This window comes from Bactrocera dorsalis, unplaced genomic scaffold, assembly GCF_023373825.1.
Source record: "Bactrocera dorsalis isolate Fly_Bdor unplaced genomic scaffold, ASM2337382v1 BdCtg033, whole genome shotgun sequence".
Classification (NCBI taxonomy): Eukaryota; Metazoa; Arthropoda; class Insecta; order Diptera; family Tephritidae; genus Bactrocera; species Bactrocera dorsalis.
In genome coordinates this window covers 1-17,361 of record NW_026038084.1, presented here as the reverse complement: position 1 = coordinate 17,361, position 17,361 = coordinate 1, and the positions used below count along the sequence as shown (strand labels likewise).

At 32.6% G+C, this 17,361-nt stretch overlaps 4 protein-coding genes across 4 annotated transcripts; 2 read left to right on the top strand and 2 right to left on the bottom strand.

The window, feature by feature from the left end:
* Positions 1 to 148: 148 nt before the first annotated feature.
* On the bottom strand, positions 149 to 3,395 carry LOC105229337 (putative E3 ubiquitin-protein ligase UBR7). The gene is made up of 2 exons (XM_011209561.4): positions 2,320 to 3,395; positions 149 to 544 (listed from the first exon to the last, which is right to left on the bottom strand). The coding sequence occupies exons 1-2, from the start codon at positions 3,263 to 3,265 to the stop codon at positions 168 to 170; spliced, it is 1,323 nt and encodes a 440-aa protein (XP_011207863.1). The 5' UTR covers positions 3,266 to 3,395; the 3' UTR covers positions 149 to 167.
* LOC105229336 (radial spoke head protein 9 homolog) lies at positions 1,196 to 2,181 on the top strand. The gene is made up of 2 exons (XM_011209560.4): positions 1,196 to 1,543; positions 1,617 to 2,181. Exons 1-2 carry the CDS (start codon positions 1,196 to 1,198, stop codon positions 2,112 to 2,114), a joined length of 846 nt encoding a protein of 281 aa, XP_011207862.1. The 3' UTR covers positions 2,115 to 2,181.
* A 308-nt stretch (positions 3,396 to 3,703) lies between the features above and the next one.
* LOC105229333 (DNA-directed RNA polymerase II subunit RPB11) lies at positions 3,704 to 4,448 on the top strand. Its single transcript, XM_011209553.4, has 4 exons — positions 3,704 to 3,862; positions 3,921 to 4,010; positions 4,063 to 4,237; positions 4,301 to 4,448. Exons 1-4 carry the CDS (start codon positions 3,810 to 3,812, stop codon positions 4,334 to 4,336), a joined length of 354 nt encoding a protein of 117 aa, XP_011207855.1. The 5' UTR covers positions 3,704 to 3,809; the 3' UTR covers positions 4,337 to 4,448.
* Positions 4,444 to 16,226, bottom strand: LOC125775274 (restin homolog; the record flags this gene model as incomplete). Its single annotated transcript, XM_049461453.1, is given in 7 exon segments — positions 4,444 to 6,551; positions 6,610 to 6,818; positions 7,885 to 8,015; positions 8,325 to 12,145; positions 13,114 to 13,180; positions 13,712 to 13,816; positions 16,116 to 16,226. Coding segments are annotated over 7 exon segments (4,488 nt in total), but the record flags the coding sequence as incomplete, so codon positions are not given.
* Positions 16,227 to 17,361: the final 1,135 nt, after the last annotated feature.

Below are 17,361 nucleotides of genomic sequence, written 5' to 3'. Positions count from 1 at the left end.
TACTAATAATGTAGAGTCCGGAATGTGAGTTAAAAAATGAAAATACTGATTCGAATACGAGTATATGTATTTTTTTTTGATGTTATTTGTATTATAAATTAGATATGTACCGTGCAAATTTAAGTATGTATGTGCAAGGCTTTGAAACTTGATATATTAATTCACGATTAACGACAAAGATACGGTTGACCCAGATCAGCGTTTTTTTCACTCCGCATTTCTTGGAAAAAACGATTGATATCCGCTTCGGTGACTACTTTTTTGGAAGCAGCAAATGTTTGTAAATATTCCTTTAGTTTATCTTTCATGCGGTTATACTCTGTTATAGCGTCTATTTGCTGCACTCGACCAATGGAAGCTAATGCGCGTATACCTTGTTCATACGTAGACTCAATGGCACCACGTTTTTTACCTCGCTCTTCATAAGACATGGCAGAATCTTCTGGATCTAACAAATACTCTACTTTTTCAGTTTTGTAGAGCTCCAAACAATGAACGCATTTACATAAAGCCTCACGCCAGTCACATTTCCAAAATGTAGCTCCTGAAATCATTACAATTATACAAATTTATACAATATTCAACAAATTTTCTCTAAGTTTTACAGAATATTGGATATACTATATTGACATTTACATTAAACAACTCTTGTGAAGAACAGAGAAATAGTGGTTACTCGGTCTACGGATTCTCTATGAATTTCAATCATATACATATCTCACGCATTGATTCGATATTTTCGGTCAAAAGTAAAAAGACTATCTGTACTGGTACCTAGGGGCTTGAACACCTTTGGTCTGATTTGGATAATTTCTGGTCATAAGATGACATACTCTAACGGCATGATTTGTGCAAAGTTTTATCTCGTTATATTAATTGCTTCTTGATTTGTATACTGGAAAGTGAAATAATCAAATAAAATTTAAAATTGTAGGCGTGTTTGTAGTCCGGTTTTAGAAGAATAATACTATTTAAAAAACCTGAATGCGTAGGAAATATGCTTCGTCTAAAATCTTAGCTAGCTAGTTAATTTTATCATTTTTATGAAGAAATCGGTCTATTACCACTATATTTAAAATCACTTTATGCAAACATTTATCTAAATATATCTAGTAAACATTATTTTTTCAGTCAATATGTATAATTTAGAAAGGCTTAATATTTTTTAATGTTTTTTTTTTTTTTCAGAGTAAAAATGAATATTGAATATTTCATTGAAGGCCTGGAATGTCTAATGTACTGCGGACAAAAAATAACACCTGAGCAAAAGGTTTTAATCGAAAATTCGCTTATAGTACTACAGAATGAAAATCGATTCACAGGCATGTACTTTTGGGGTCGCATTAATGCAATAACTAGAGACTATTACATAGCTTTCGGCTATACCCAGGATTGCTTAAAAGACCGAAAATTCTTTTACACCCTTGATGGATACCAATGGATGATGTTGCCTTTTGTGCATAGTCCGAAAATTTTTCAAGCTACCATTTTATGTCGCGAACCTTTCATAGGAGATCCGATTCTTGTAACAACAGTAGAATTGGTAAATCTTATGTGTTTAATAAAAAAAAAGAACAATATAGTGTTTATAGGATCCTACATTATAGTGTTTATAGGATCCTACATTTGAAATCGATGCTAACCAAATAATCTCTGCGAATTTACCAGAGAAAGTTAAGCTAAAGGAAGAAGAGCGTCTGGCTGCCATAGTATTTATTATTACAGAGGAATGTGCAGTTTGCCCACGTGGAGCCCTTTATAAGCTTACGGATGGACGTGTTATACCCAACCAGATGTTTCGTGGCCTAAACGATTTGCAAGTTGAAAATATTTCCAACTACCAAATACTTCGATTACCACGAAACGATTTAAAGCACAATTTACTGAAGCGCAGTGATTATAATTACGCCATTGATTTCTTAGACTGTATAGCCGATGTAATACCGCTTCGTCAAGCATTCTCTTTGAACTTAATGAGAAATGAACGCTTAATAATTATAAAATCTTGTCTCTGGCCCGGCATGACATTTTTTCATAAGTTAAACTCACGCAAACATGGTTTTCTTTATTTTGGAGACGGCAAGAAAAATTATGATCTACTCTTTATGTACTAACAATCTTTAATTTCTTTTAGCTTTAGTTTTAACAATTAAAATAATGGATTTACCTACATTAACTATATTTGTAATGGCTTTATCTTGTTTTGAAAATGCAACGAAATCATCTTATTTGTTTTGTTTTACGAGAAAACAACAAAATAATTTAGCGTAAAATGGTGTAAGATTAATAGTGATACAGAATGCTATTTTCGAAGCTTACCTCCTACGTAACCCGTTTTTGCTTTTGGACGAAGGCAACTATCTTCATTAGCTGTTTTCAAAGGGGAATCATTTTCGATCTTCCGTCGCTTAACATCTGGACCATCAGTATCTGTATTCACATCAGCATCAATAGTAGAGCTAACTTGCGATTCCACAATGTTTTCTGATGACACCGTTTCGACCGCATTCATATGCATTATATCCGAAATGCTCTTGTCTAAATCTGAACGTAATTTGTTGTCGTGATCTTCACAAAACGAATTATTTTCTGATGATACCTTATACAATGGTTCGTCCGAATTATCAATGGCATCAAGTGCCAGCCCAGTATAATCTTGCAGAAAGATGTGTTTCTTCATACATTTTTCACAAACCATTTCTGCACATATATCAGCGCTAGCTATTTTTTTTGTGGATTCAGACATATCTAAATGAATCAAATGAAACCAATCTTCGCAAACTGTGCACTGCAACATCACTTCCTCTGTGGTTCGCTCAGGGTCTGGGTATGGCCTATGACATTTACAATATAATCCTTGAAAGTTTTGGTTATATAAGTTCTCGGAATTACACTTTTGTGGTATTGGCAATCCAACATTAAGTAAACAGCATTGTTGGGTAGACATTTTTTCCGTGGGGCAATCGCAACGAAAATTACGTTTTGTATACAATTCGACAAGTTCGTGATTTTCGTGGCAACGATAAGAACATGCTAAACAAATTCCAGCGCATTTATTCAAGTCAGTACGACCTTCAGGACAGCAAGTTAAACAAGAGTAAAGAGCCTGCCGCTTAATAGCTCCCTGAGAATATGTGCAACATTTCTCATCAGAAGCGCCTAAAACAGCATTGTATTCCTCTTCTAAATCGTGCTCCTCTTGCAAGACATCAACCATTGTAACACTAGACTCATCTAAAGAATTTTCCGTCTGTTCAGAACTCATTGTAAAAACACTTTTTTTTAGCTAGCTTTGTAATAAAACTTTTATACAGGTCTTCAACAAATACTTAAAAATGATAGAAAGTTGTCCAATCGATCTTCACAAATTTATAAATACATACATACATAATTAACATAACTTGGCGCGCACCCAGACAATCTTTTTATTTACAAGTTATCGAAAATGCTGCCAGATGTAATAACTTTACATTAATTTAAGTTAGATAAATTGTCATTAGTGTTTGAATTGCATCAACGTTAGAGGAAACAAATTAATTAGCAGATACAAATGAATAAAAGTTCTATACCAACAATACATACTAATATAATCCATTTTCATTCCTATGTACATTAAACATACAAAAATTAAGTCAGTGAAAATAGCTTTCTCAGGAAATAATTGTTGTCAGCGGAGATGGGGTGTAACATTAATCGCCAAAATATCGATAACTAAACAACAAAAATTCTTCCTTGACAAATTCATAGTTGGTAATTTGCGTCGGGTAGCTTATTTATTATTTTATTTGGAATTATATATTTTTTACGAAATGAATGCTCCACCAACGTTCGAATCTTTTTTGCTGTATGAAGGTGAAAAGAAGTAAGTTGTTAATATTGAATAAGCTATCTTATAATGAGGCTAACCTATTGATTTTTAGAATCATCAAAGAGTTGGATACTAAGGTTACAAACGCTGCGATATTCACGGTTAACAAGGAGGATCACACACTTGGCAATATGATTAGAAAGTATATAGTATCGAAATTATTTCAAATAAATCGTAATATGTTTTTGTTTTAGTCAACTTTTAAAGGATCCAAATGTTCTTTTTGCTGGGTACAAAGTGCCGCATCCATTGGAGCACAAATTTGTTATAAGAATACAAACTACTTCTGATTACTCCCCGCATGAAGCATTCATGAACGCGATAACAGATTTATTAGCAGAACTTTCATTGTTTGAGGAGCGATTTAAAGTAAATTAAGAATTGTGTTCATTAATTTTGTTGATACTTATAAAGCTTAAATTTTCCCTATAGGAAGCGATTAAGGAAAAAAGGGAAGGTGGCGATTAAATAATTCATTTCGAAAATATGGGTGATCACATCCCCAAGGCAAACACAATTATTATATAATGAACTTGATTAAGATAATAAAATAAAATAATAACAAAAAGAGCAAATTTGAGTTACAGTTGTTTTATTTAATATGTAAAAATGGCAGAATTATTTCAATAACATGATTGCAATAAAAATTTATGTAGAATATTTTATAAACTTTCAAGTAAGTATGAAGTTAACAAATTCAATTATATCGCTATTTTAGGATGTATTAATTATTTAAGCAGTTTTGTCATGTTTGGTTCCATTCGGTCAAATAAAAAAGTTCCTATCGACGGTTCCGACAAATGAGCAGCTTCTAGAGATTGGCAATTATTAGCAAATGGTACTCACATTCTAACACAAGCACTCCATTAGGAACAATTTTCTGATCGCCTACGTAGTTCTTAAACAGTTTTATAAATGCTTACATATAAGTTTATGTACAAATGTCAGTAAAAATTGTTTATATATATAATATATTTGAAATTTTTTAAATAACTAGCCTAAATCATCAGCTCTGATCGCTCCTTGATGTCAAAGATATCATTAATCACGATAACAATGGAATAGCTAAGTTAGCAATCTACATTTTTACTGACTTCGTAAATCACTTAAGGAATAGTGCATATGTATGTACGTACATTAGTACGTATGATGTAACAACATTTTCACAAATATGCTATCACTTTAAATAAATTATACGTAAAATATGTCACAGTCTTCGCATAATACTGCATCGAATATCGTTACACATACATACATATGTATGCTTCTTCTTATAGTGTATAAAAATGCAGGAGTAGAGCAAAAAAGGGCGCGTCGCACGCCCTATGTCTAATTATATGGTAATGTTTGGTTCCACATTTATGTAATTGCAAAATTGACGTCTGAAACCTAGATAGTGGTGCACGTAAGTAACATAAACTTAATTTTTACCGTTTAAATATTGCATTGTTCTGTGCAATGCTTCAGGATTATTCGTGAGCTATTATGAAATCATCGGAAATTATGATTCAACTTTTTCTTGTGCAGTAACAACTATCACTATGTACCATATATGTACATATGTAAACAAATATTACTGTACCCTGTCAGTAGTTGTGTAATATTATTTTGTTTTTGCTTTTTTGGGCAAAAAATATTCAAATGATTTTTACATTAATATATGGAAACGTGATTATGATTTGAAATACAATTTTGTTATATGTATATGAATTGTTTTTACTTTTCACCTAAAACAATAAAAAGTAGCATGCATGCCGAGGTTACAAACTACCTACTCACCAATTTTCAGCCAAATAGGTTCGGCTGTTGAGTTATCAATTTTATATTGACAATATATATGTACATATGTATATTACAAAATTTACAATGATTTTACGAAAAACACCTCCGTCAGAACCTCCTGCAGGATTAAAGGAATACATTTTGGAATGAGAAAAAAATTATATCTCCACAAATCTCTTCACATATCTTACAATGATAATTTTTTACTGTTCAAATGGATATATTTTGCAATACCAAATTTCTTCGGGTTACTTAATATAAAATTAAATTTCTAGCTTGCCCATGAATAAGTTAATTAAAACGTTTAAAAATGTACCGCATATTTATCTATAACGAAATGATATAATTTAATTATTTGTTAAAAAATTTGTCCCTATCTACATATTTCAATTGCACATTTAAATAAAGTAAATCACAACATAATCGGCGATTAACAACAAAATATATTTTGTTACATGTAGCGTGTAAAATTACAAATAACAAACTAGTTTTAAGCAGATATTTTACAGTAATAGTAATGACACAAAGAGTGTTTTTATTTCTTTAGTTCTTTGCAAATCTAAAATTTGTATTAGTTAAAGAATTCATAAAATTATATTAGAATCAACAAATATAAATTTTAGCTATACTTCTTTACAAGTGCTTGTACGACCAAGTGAAAGAAGAGAATTATGTACATACATATGTACACGCACATGAGTAGCAAACAATAAGGTTTAGTCCTCAACTATTTATCACAAACGCATAATATTTAAAAATATATATGTATGCATATTGAAAAAGTCGAAAAGTTCAATATCATTAGTTATTAGGTAAACATATGTATAATACATTTGTATATAGTAAATAAAGTTTTGCTACCACTCGTCCTCAGCGCATTCACCTGTTACGTGACCGAAAACTAAAAAAGGGAATAATATAATAAATCCTATCCCTCATATAATTTGGAAAACATTTACCTTCACAGGTTTCACAGTATTTTCGTGGTTCTGGTAATTTCCGGACCTTTCTTTCTGTCGCTTCGGTCAACGGTGGAGGTGAGTAGTCTCGATCATCGGATGCTTGAAGAGGGCAGTCTTCGGTTTCGTGTTTGTCAAATTCATCGCAAATATCACAGAAAACACGAGGAGCTGGTTTCCGCTTAGCGATTAATTCAAAAGCTTTTGGTCTAAAAAGATCAAAAATTTTTACATTTACATACATAGTACATATATTAAAGTAACGCAGCAACATAGAAAACTTCTCCAATAATAAAATTTCTCGAATATTTCATTTGCGTTCAATATAACATCACTTATGGTATAATATCTCCTATATATAGTAGGGAGCACAAATGAGTACAATTTTGTTATTCGTGTATTTATATCTGCATAACAATAGATTTAGCAAAGATATACAAAAAATGTATACTTTTAGTTCATGTTCAATTCTCAGCAATATTTCTAAGGAAAAAATAAATAAAACTAGAACTAACTACTCACATGCTCTCAATTATGCATCAGTTACGATTTCAACAAAAAATATTGCATTTTCACGACTTAAATAAAATATTTAACTGATACTGTGCTTTATTGCACCTGGCAAGAACTTTTTAATAAATTTAAAAAATTTAATAGTTATTACATTAATTTCACAGCTATTCTAATGAAGAGGCTATCACCACTCATTAATGGGAATATTATAGACATCAAGAGAGCAGGCCTTCCACACGAATAATATCTATATAGCTTAAAATATGCTATCCAAAAATCATAAGCGTTCAGAAAAGGCGACCTATTGTCCCCATAATTCAAGTCAGGGGCCACAACAATATCATGACGGATGCAGTCGCACGTCTCATGATAAATCATATGAAAAAGAATAAGCACTTGACTCCAAATAACACATGCATTTATAGAAATATAATATATGTAAAGACAGAGGAGCGCTCCGTGACATTGGTAATCGCAGTGCATTGGATAGATAGTAGCCAAATTGAGCAGCTGATGACTGGAAGCTTGTAATCCGGTCATTCGAATAATAATTAATTCGCAATCAATTAGATGTCCAACAATATAGTTACCACCAAATGCAGGAATGACAAAGCACTTCAAATAAATTTATATAGAATTTGGTGAAACTCTGTCAAACCTTGTACAAAGTGTTTTGTGCAATAAAGAGTTATGTATTAATAATAGAAATTATTGGTGTTTTAAGAAAATTGTGTATAGTAAATATTTTCGAATTCTACTTACTGAGTAAAGTCTGTGGGTAACGCTTCCAGTGCTTCGATCTTAGCCTTTAAAGAGTCATTTTTCTTTTGCATGTCCGCAATTATAGAATTCAGGAAGTTTATTTGTGCTAAGTTGCCTTCTGGTTCTTCACCCTAGAATAATTTACTTAACTTTTATGCATACTGAGTGTACAATAGGAATGGGACATCTAGAAATCGTCCATTTAATAAAAGACTGACGTTAGTCAAAAAGTCATTTTTAAGTAATGCAGAATTAACTGTACTTTGTACATACTATATATTAGACATAAAGAAATTATTAAAAAAAAAAGCATAGTAAAATTTTATTTAATTATAATTTGATTGACAATTAGAATACATTTTCTTTTTAAGTTTTATTTATGGCAGTCTTTTATTAAATTAAACATATATATTTATGTATGTAAGAATTTGTTTGCTAACCTCTTTTGGCACATCAGCAGTTGCTGAATTATTTGGTTTCAATACTTTTAATGCTTGTAATTCATTGATCCGACTTTGTGCAGCAACCATTTCACGAGTTTTTTCTAAATCAAGAATCTCAAGTTTTCGTTGTATTTTAACGTTATCACTATTTAATCTTTCTTGAAATTCCATGTTGCGCAAGTTTTCTTCTTCTAACTCTTTGACGCGTTCCTGCAGCTGGTGTAGCGCCTCGTTCTTAGCCGTGCTTTCATTATCCATTTCGTTAACTACTTGTTTATATTCGTCGAGTTGACTTCGCAAGGCTGCTTGTTGTTCTAATAAATCTTTTTTTTCATAAACTAGTTTTTCTAATTCCGTATTTGCAGTATTCAATTCAGAGATTTTTGTGGTCTGATCTAATAATGTGCTCTGTAATCCTACTAAAGCCGTTTGTGATGCTTCAAATTTAACCAAGATACTGGACAGTTCACTTTCTTTTTCCGTTATAATTGCGGATTTTTGTTCAATGTGAGCTTGCGCATCAATTAATTTCTGCTTCAAGTCGACCAGCTTTTCACCAAGTTTTTCCATATTTTGATCAGATTCCATTTCAAAAAGTTCGAATATATGGGCTGTTTCACATTTTTCTTGTTCTAAGGACTGCAGTGCATGCGACATCTCCGCATTGGTTGCTGAAATATTTGTGTTGACTGCTTGCACCGTGTCCACCATTTTCCTCAATTCCTCTATCTTACTTTTGTCCTCTTCTGCCATTTTCGTTCTAAATTGGGCTTCAGTGTTCGCAACATCTAATGCACCTTTCAATGATTCAATTTCTTTTTGGAACTCCTTGGCATCGTGAAGTACACTTGACTCAGCTTTTTTTAACTGTTCGATTTCACTACGACTTTTTCTCAGTTCATCTTCGATTGTTTTTAGTTCTGATTGCAAACTCTCTATTGTCTTATGTAGTTCCAACTTTTCTAACTCTAAAGTGCTGAGTGAATTTGAACCATCCAATTTGGTTTGACGTAATACCTCACGTATCTCTTCACCCTCGTTGCATAAATTAATGATTTTTTTACCTAGTTCATCCTCCTTTGCTTTAAAATCTAGTTGAGACTTTAGTAATTCATCTTGTAGAAGTTTTATTTGTTGTTGTAGACTGCAAATAGCCTCATCTAACTTGGCCTTACTCTGCTCTGCATCCTTTAGCTGCGCTTGGAAAGTTTCGATAATTTTTTTTTGCTCGGTCGATTCTTTCTCCTTCAAGATATCTAACTGAGATGTTGACTGTGCTTGCATTTCAAATTTCAATAACTCAAACTCTTCTGCTTGTTTGTCTTTTGATTTTATTGCTTCTTGCAATTCACCTCTTAACAGATCCGTTTCACGAAGTTTAGCTTCAAGTCGCTGTTCTAGGTCCTGCAATTGATTGCTAAGTTGCAAGCGATCAGCAGTTGATTTGTCTGTTAAGTCCTGCATAGTTTTCTGGTTTTGAGTAAGCTCCTCAGTCAATTTGGTTACAAGTGCACCAGAAGTGGTTGACGTGTTCCGCAAGGTTGCCAAATCTCTTTGAAGATTCTCATTTTCATTCTCTATTCTCGCATATTTCGCAGTAAGTGCTTCAAATTTGCGTGATAACTCGCTTAATTCTAGCTCCTGTTTACCACATTTTTCTTGTTCCAGCTTAAGAATTTCTACGCGCTTGATATTCTCCTCGGTAGCACTTTTCATTTCCTGCGTAAGCAACTCTACTTGGCTACACAATATCTCCAGGCGTTGTTTACTGGCCTCTAACTGCCCTTCGAGACTAATGCGCTCCATGTTAGTTTTATCCAATAGTTCATCGTAAGCCTTTTGTTTCAGTGTCACCATTTGCGACATTTTCAAAAGTTCAGTGTTTGAATCTGTAGATGATGTACGGAGTGTGTTCAAATCATTTTCAAGTGTTTTATTCTGCTCAACCATAGATTCATATTTGCTTTGCAAATTCTCCTGCTGACGTTTTTCGTCACTAAGTGTCAACTCGAGTTTAATACTCTTTTCCTCAAGAACAGTCAATTGATCATTTTTTTTTGATATCTCGTTGCGTGTTTGCTCAGTGATTGCGCGCTCTTCTTCCAAATCTTTTGAAACATTTGTAAATTTCTGAATAATCTCTTCTATCTGACTTTCTAACTTCAACCGTTCATCATTATTTCTTCCTTCAGTTTCTAGTAAATTCTTCTGATGCATAGCGAGTTTATCTTTAAGTCTACTAATCTCATCCTCAAGTTGACAAATAATTGAACGGGAAGAATTAAGTTCATTTTCAAGAGTCCCATTTTGAGTTTTCAGACTTTCACATTTTGTATTGAGGCTATCTAGCTTGCGCGTTAAATTTCCAATTTCAAGTTGCTGCTGTGCACACTGCTCTTCTTGTGATTTATTTGCGATGTTTAAATCAGAATATTTGTTTAAAGTTAGCGCTAGCTCTTGCTTTTGTTTATTTAAGTCATTATTTGCGGTTTCAAGAGCACTCATGGTCGTATTAAGGCACTCTATTTTCTCTGCTATTACACGATCGTGATCCGCACATGCCTCCGTTTGAGACTTTAAAGCATTTTCTTTAGTTCTTAAATCTTCCAGAAGGGTTTGCTCCTTTAACTTAAATTCTTCGATCTTTGAATTCAATTCTTGTTCGGTCATCGAGGAATTCGATTCAAGTTGCTTTAAGCCTTGTTTTAATTGACCAACCTCGATGTTAAGAGCCTCAATCTTTTTCATTTTCTCATCTAGACATTCCTGTAATTTTCGTTGATCACTTTCTCGACTTTCGGTCAGAGTTGTATTCGATTTTTTTAATTCTTCTAGGCTTTCTGTATGTTCTTGTTGCTGATCTTTTAAAAGCTTTCGAAGTTCTCCTTCTGTAACGGCGGCAATAATTTTCAATTCTTGTTCTTTTCTAAGCTCTGCATTTAGACGATCATTTTCTACCGTAGCATCATTTATTTTTTTTTTCATATCTTCTATGACGATATTCAATTGTGTAATCGCATCTAGATGCTCCTGATCTACACTTGTAGCAGCCGACAACTGCTCTTCCAACGTTTTCTGCGATTCAGTCAATTTTTTAACGTCTTCATTGACAGTTCTAAGCTGTAATTCTGCGGAGTCGTTAGTATTTCGCAAACTTATTATCTCATTTTTCAATTTCTCGACTTCTTGCAAATTTTCAGTCATTTGCTTTTTCTCCTGCAAAAGTTTGTCTTGCTGTACTTTAACCAGTTCCTCTAGTGTCACATTATCTGCTTTTTGCATGCTTAATTCCGATTTCAATTTCGCTAATTGCTCATTAACATCCTGCAACTGCAAATCACGATTTTTGCATTCTGTCTGTAAAATCTCATATTCATCTTGGTTATTAGAGCGTTCTATCTCTACCGTAGATAGAGCATTTTTCTGAGCAGTAAGTTCAGAGCGCAATGTGTTTAATAGCATATCCTTCTCCTCCAGTTTAAGAGCAAAATCAGTTAGCAACTGCTGACGCTCCTTCTCTGCTTCTTCTTTAAGCAGATCCAATTCATGACGCAGATTCTGAATGCCACATGCTGATAATGAGAATTTTTCAAGACTCTCATCTTTGTACACCAGCTCTTTTTGCAATCCTTCATTTTCCTTTTGAAGATATAGTATATTTTCCTGCAATCTTTTTTGCTCATCTTCAGCGTTAACGAGCCGAGCTTCGTATTCCTCTTTTTGCTGTTGTAATTGTAATATAATTTTGGCGTTCTCCGCAATGGATGCTTCAGTCGGCGCAATAATGGCAGTAGAAGTGTCTTTAGCGGAGTCTGTTTCTGTAGGTGGTGTAAAATAATAAATTTACCTAATATACTATTGTAATTGACATACATATGGAGTGTTATTTTTGTATCGATATGGCAAATTTTTACTTTTATACATGTATATTAGGGTTTCGGCATTACAAAAGTTGATTTATTTTTGCTGACGTCCATTGCAGTAACGCCATACCATGTATGTATACCATGTCGTATGAGCAACACAACAATTTATAAAGTACTTTTAGTTATGAGAGCTCAGTATATTTCGCTCATTTGCTGCAAGACCGGCATAAGTCAAAAAAATCGATTCTCCAGAAAACGCGTTTAAAGTTTTCAACTGACTACAACCTTACACGGTGACTCCAACCTCACACCTCTTCTCAAGCGGAGCATATGACAGGTATTCATAAGAATTTTTCACTCAACATGAAGTATGATATAACGAACAATTCTGCAGCATTAACTCAAAAATCACGTTTTTTGATTTATGCCGGTCTTGCAGCAAATGAGCGATTTGATGTATAACTTTAACTGCGAATAACTAAATAATGGAAAATTTTTATCGAAAAACTAAGCAGAGAAATGCTTGTGCTCTTCTCTACAAGAGAATTTTCAAAGTTGAAGTTTTGTTTGCTTAAGCAAATTTACTTCATCAATAAAGGAAAAGTAACATGATTTAAGCACGGTTTAAATTGAAAGCTCGTTTATGTTTTTTAAGAGAAAAACTGGAACTTTAGGGTACTTCAACAATAAAAGATCATCTTCAGAAATAACGGAAACCGTAATGTATATGTATATAAAAGATCTGCTAACTAATAGTTAAATTCTTTGTACGATTTAATATTCTTCCGCCAAGTATTGAACATACTTATGTAGGTATGCAGTATTGTATTCTTGTGCTAAATATTCAAGGATACTTTCAAATAGCCTTTTAGAAGAAATTAGTTTAATACTGTGTTGATTTTAAATTGAAGTTCGCTTACCTGTAGAAAGATCTGTTAATTTTTTCTCCAATTCCTTAATTTTTTCCCTATATACATGAGATTGGACCTAAAACACAAAAGGTGGACTTTGAGTTGCAGTTGTTACTTATTCAATTTAGAAAATTAATTCCAAAAGTTCAAAGGCATTAAATTAATGCATACTCCGTTCGGAATTTAGTTGTGTTGTTTTAGAAACGACTGTGATTTACGATAAATTCGAAGAAACTTTAAATTTTGCAGTAATGTTTAATCTGGTATAGTGGAGAGCATTTATATATTTGCATGAAAAAATTATTATTTATTCATTTCTACAAAACATATATAATATCCCTTAAGACATTTAAATTTAAGCGATCTCCCCTGAAAGTCTTTGTGATGAATCATACAGCAGATCCTTCACTTTTTATGATATGGGTAGTAAGGACTAATAGCCATTGAGCAAGTCTAAAATTAAGAGGGACATACCGAAAAACATTTAGCGCCACAATTAAATACGTTATATGTTGGATTTGGCTTTTACTTCTATTTAACAGTGAACATACTAATGCTTGTGAACTTTTAATATTCATTTCCCAATAAGCTTATACGACTTTCTTACATCGTTACCACAGTACGTAGCTTCATCGATAGAGAATTGCAAATCTTCCGATTTTTTACGTTCATCATCCAGCGAGCGCTCCAATTGAATTATTCGGGACTTCAGCTAATGTTCAAATGGGAGATAAAAGGAAAATAAAACAGTTGAAAAGGGCTACAGCAACTTCAATTTTATTAGAAACTTGAATTTTACAAAAGTAAATATACATATACATATGTATGTATCATCACATGACTATTAAGAATAATCCATATTAGCAGCAAATATATTGCATATACATAAATACAATAAAGTAGCATAATAGGAAAAATCGTAAATTGAGTAAGCAATAAAATTCGCTCAATAAATCCATATGTACATATGTCTGTATGTATGCATATTTATCACATGGCTACTCTTGCAGCTTGAAGCTAATTTTGCTTGCAATTATAGTTAACTTTGATGATCGTATATAATTCCTAATTTAGAATGCAGCACCGTAATGATATATGTAGATCCTTTACATTGATGTTAAATTTTGGCGTTTTTAGTCAGAATTCCATATACACATGTATTTCCCAGACAATTTGAGCACCGTTTTCAGCTACTTATAAATATATGTATGTATATAAGGTATAAGCCATCAATAACCGGAAATCCTATTTGATGCGGAGCGGTGTAAGGATACTGTGTAGAATGCAATGCCGTTCGTGATTGCCATACCAGCCTCGAAATTCACGACGAAGTTCAGCCAGACGAAAACCTCGACGAGTGATGAGTCGTACCCAACGGTCTGAACCATTGAGTTTATCCTATATTAAATATTGTGATAGAAGTTTGATTGATATTGATGCATTTTTAAAACTACATACGGACATATTTCAATCTAAAAAATCTTAATACAAAGGCTTATTTTCATATACATATACCTTTGCCTTCACCCACTATTAACACGCATATATAGTATGTAAAACCCGTTCCTATTTGAAATATTTTTAAAACCGTAAATAAATTCGATAACTACTATTCAGATACTTATAATATATTCCCACCTACAAATATGCATGAAGGTATGTGCAAACATACATACATATATTTTGAAAGCATGTTATGTTTTTTTACTAATTCAATTACATGCACATACACGCATGCACATACACGCACACATGTACATACACCCATTCACTGTTCCCTTTTGTAGCCGAAAGCAGTATTTTCGTACTTAGCAATTAATGAAACAAACTGCAGTCTTTTCAATATGCAAATAACATTTAATTATTTATTTAAAATTAACAAATAATCAAATATAACAGTAACCAGAACAATAAAAGAAAATATCGACAAATCATTGTCCCATATGACATGCATTATTGATTTTGCATAGAAAGTTTATTAAAAGATTATAAGTTTTCAAATGTGCGAAACTTATAAGTACAAAAAAGACAATTAATGTCAAATACATTAATAGTTATTAGGTGTTTATTGCATTCGTACGATTGAAGTGAAATACATTTGTGAACTTACAATTGGTAGTTTTTTCTACAGATTGTTTGTTTTAATATTTGATTTTTGTATATGCCAATTTTTCTTTTATATGAGAAAAATACTTTTAACAGTAAAGAGCAAAATATAATTTCATTCGATTTTTTTCGGAATACCTTGAAACTGCTCGGTCGTCTCAACCGAAAATTTGGACGATCCGATCCGAAGTTCCATATGAATGTTTGTGAGTTTACTTGCATGCTATTAAATTTATAAAACCAAATAGTAAAAGCATAAATTAAGTAACAAAAAAGCAGTTTAAAACCAAGAACAGAAATATGTCTGAGAGATAAAAAAGTAGATACGTCAAATACTGTATTTGAATGATCTGTATATTCAAGTACTCAATGATAAAAAGGCGTAAGTAGAGTTCAACGGAAATCAAATCAGTAAATATCATCGCATCTATATTTGAATGCCTAACAAACGGAATGTTAGCAAGTTAATGTGAGGAAATGTGCCTTTGTGGGTGTGTATATATGTATGTATGTATGTATTGTATGTATAAGACCTCATCTTATACAAATATTTGCATGCATGTGCTTATGTGTACGAAACCCCAATTATCCGAAATATCTCCAACAACCATATATGTACATTCCTATAACTATTTTGCAATTAGAATCTAGAATGCATATAATTTATTTGTATCCCAAAACCACACTCTTTTCGTTGGTGGTGTAGGGGAACGTGAGTACGTCCACTGTTGCACCAATGAGGAACGTTTCTTCGCAGGCGAAGAGGGCGGCGATTGGGAACCGCGTGATGAACGCGACGACGGTCGTGGCGGAATAGTGGGCAACCGTTGCCGTGTCAAACGGAATGGTCGTTTCTTATCAGCGTACACGACCGGCGCATAAAGCGCGTCTTCGTAGATAATTACCTCGTTTATATTCTTCTGGTATTGTAGCGCCTGATTCTGGCAGTCCTCACGATCCAACTCTCGCTCGATCATTAACTGTTCAATGTGCTTCTGTTTCTCGTGTAGTAAATCCTAGCCGTATCCATATTAAAAGGAAAAAATGTAAAGAAAATTATACAATTTATTCACCTTAATCAAAGCCATTTAGACTTAAACGTGCCATTTAGACTAAATCACTTTGTCACATGCAACTATGGAAATTTACTTGCGTTCGCAAGTATGCGCATAAATAAGAATGCATATAGATATATAGGGGGAAATGCACTAATAATGGTATGCAGGTATATAAATATGTAAAGGGATTTGCAGTTAAAACTCACAAATAATTAAAAGCATAAATTTCACATATGTACATTTCTTTATATACAAGTGCTGTAATAAAATCATAAAAAACAGCGTTCGGACCTATTTATTTTTTTCTTATGATTGTTGAACGTTACCAGGTCAATTACCTTTGTATTAATAGTACATATACATAGCTCTACATAAGTATGCAGACTTGCAATAACAATGCACTTATGTATGTACTAAACGTATACAACCAGAAAATCTATTGCGATTCAATAAATCATTAAGGGGTTACATACGTCCAGCAGCACCAAAAATCCGCTAAAAGAAAAACTGTTTTTAGAAGGGATATCAATAGAAATGAATATAAAAAAATTTTATACAATGTTTATTGGTACTTAAAGTTTAAAAAAAAATATTTTTAAATTTTTCTTTACAAAAATTAGTACATAAAATATCACGTGCTACAAAGTACAATAAAAAAAAGTTGCTCCACGGTCTGCATGATAACTCATACAGTTTTTAACATTTTTTGATGCGGTTTTTTTTAATAATCGAAAATGTTTTCTCTAAAGTCTGTCGAGCCGAATTTTTTAATTTCGAAAAATTTTCCAATTTACGGAATTTAGAAAAAAAATGCGTTTTACGTCATAAATGTCACACTTTAATTATGTTTACAAAATTTTTTAATAAAAATATCAAAAATCCGGCTCGACAGACTATAGAGAAAACATTTTCGAATATTAAAAAAAAAAACCGTATCAAAAAATGTTAAAAACTGTATGAATTATCATGCAGACCGTGCCGGGAAAAGTAGTTTCGAGAAAAACGCGTTTCAACTTTCATCTGTGTGTATAAAACTCTCGTCGGGCGGTCTGATTTTCTACCATAACTTTGTATCTATGGGGAATTTTTACAA

Coding starts and splice junctions, on each gene's coding strand:
- LOC105229336 (XM_011209560.4), top strand. CDS start 1,196: ATGAATATTGAATATTTCATTGAAGGCCTGGAATGTCTAATGTACTGC. Junction 1,544..1,616: donor TTGTAACAACAGTAGAATTG/GTAAATCTTATG, acceptor TAGTGTTTATAG/GATCCTACATTTGAAATCGA.
- LOC105229337 (XM_011209561.4), bottom strand. CDS start 3,265: ATGAGTTCTGAACAGACGGAAAATTCTTTAGATGAGTCTAGTGTTACA. Junction 545..2,319: donor AAAAACGGGTTACGTAGGAG/GTAAGCTTCGAA, acceptor TAATGATTTCAG/GAGCTACATTTTGGAAATGT.
- LOC105229333 (XM_011209553.4), top strand. CDS start 3,810: ATGAATGCTCCACCAACGTTCGAATCTTTTTTGCTGTATGAAGGTGAA. Junction 3,863..3,920: donor CTGTATGAAGGTGAAAAGAA/GTAAGTTGTTAA, acceptor ATTGATTTTTAG/AATCATCAAAGAGTTGGATA. Junction 4,011..4,062: donor CTTGGCAATATGATTAGAAA/GTATATAGTATC, acceptor TTTTTGTTTTAG/TCAACTTTTAAAGGATCCAA.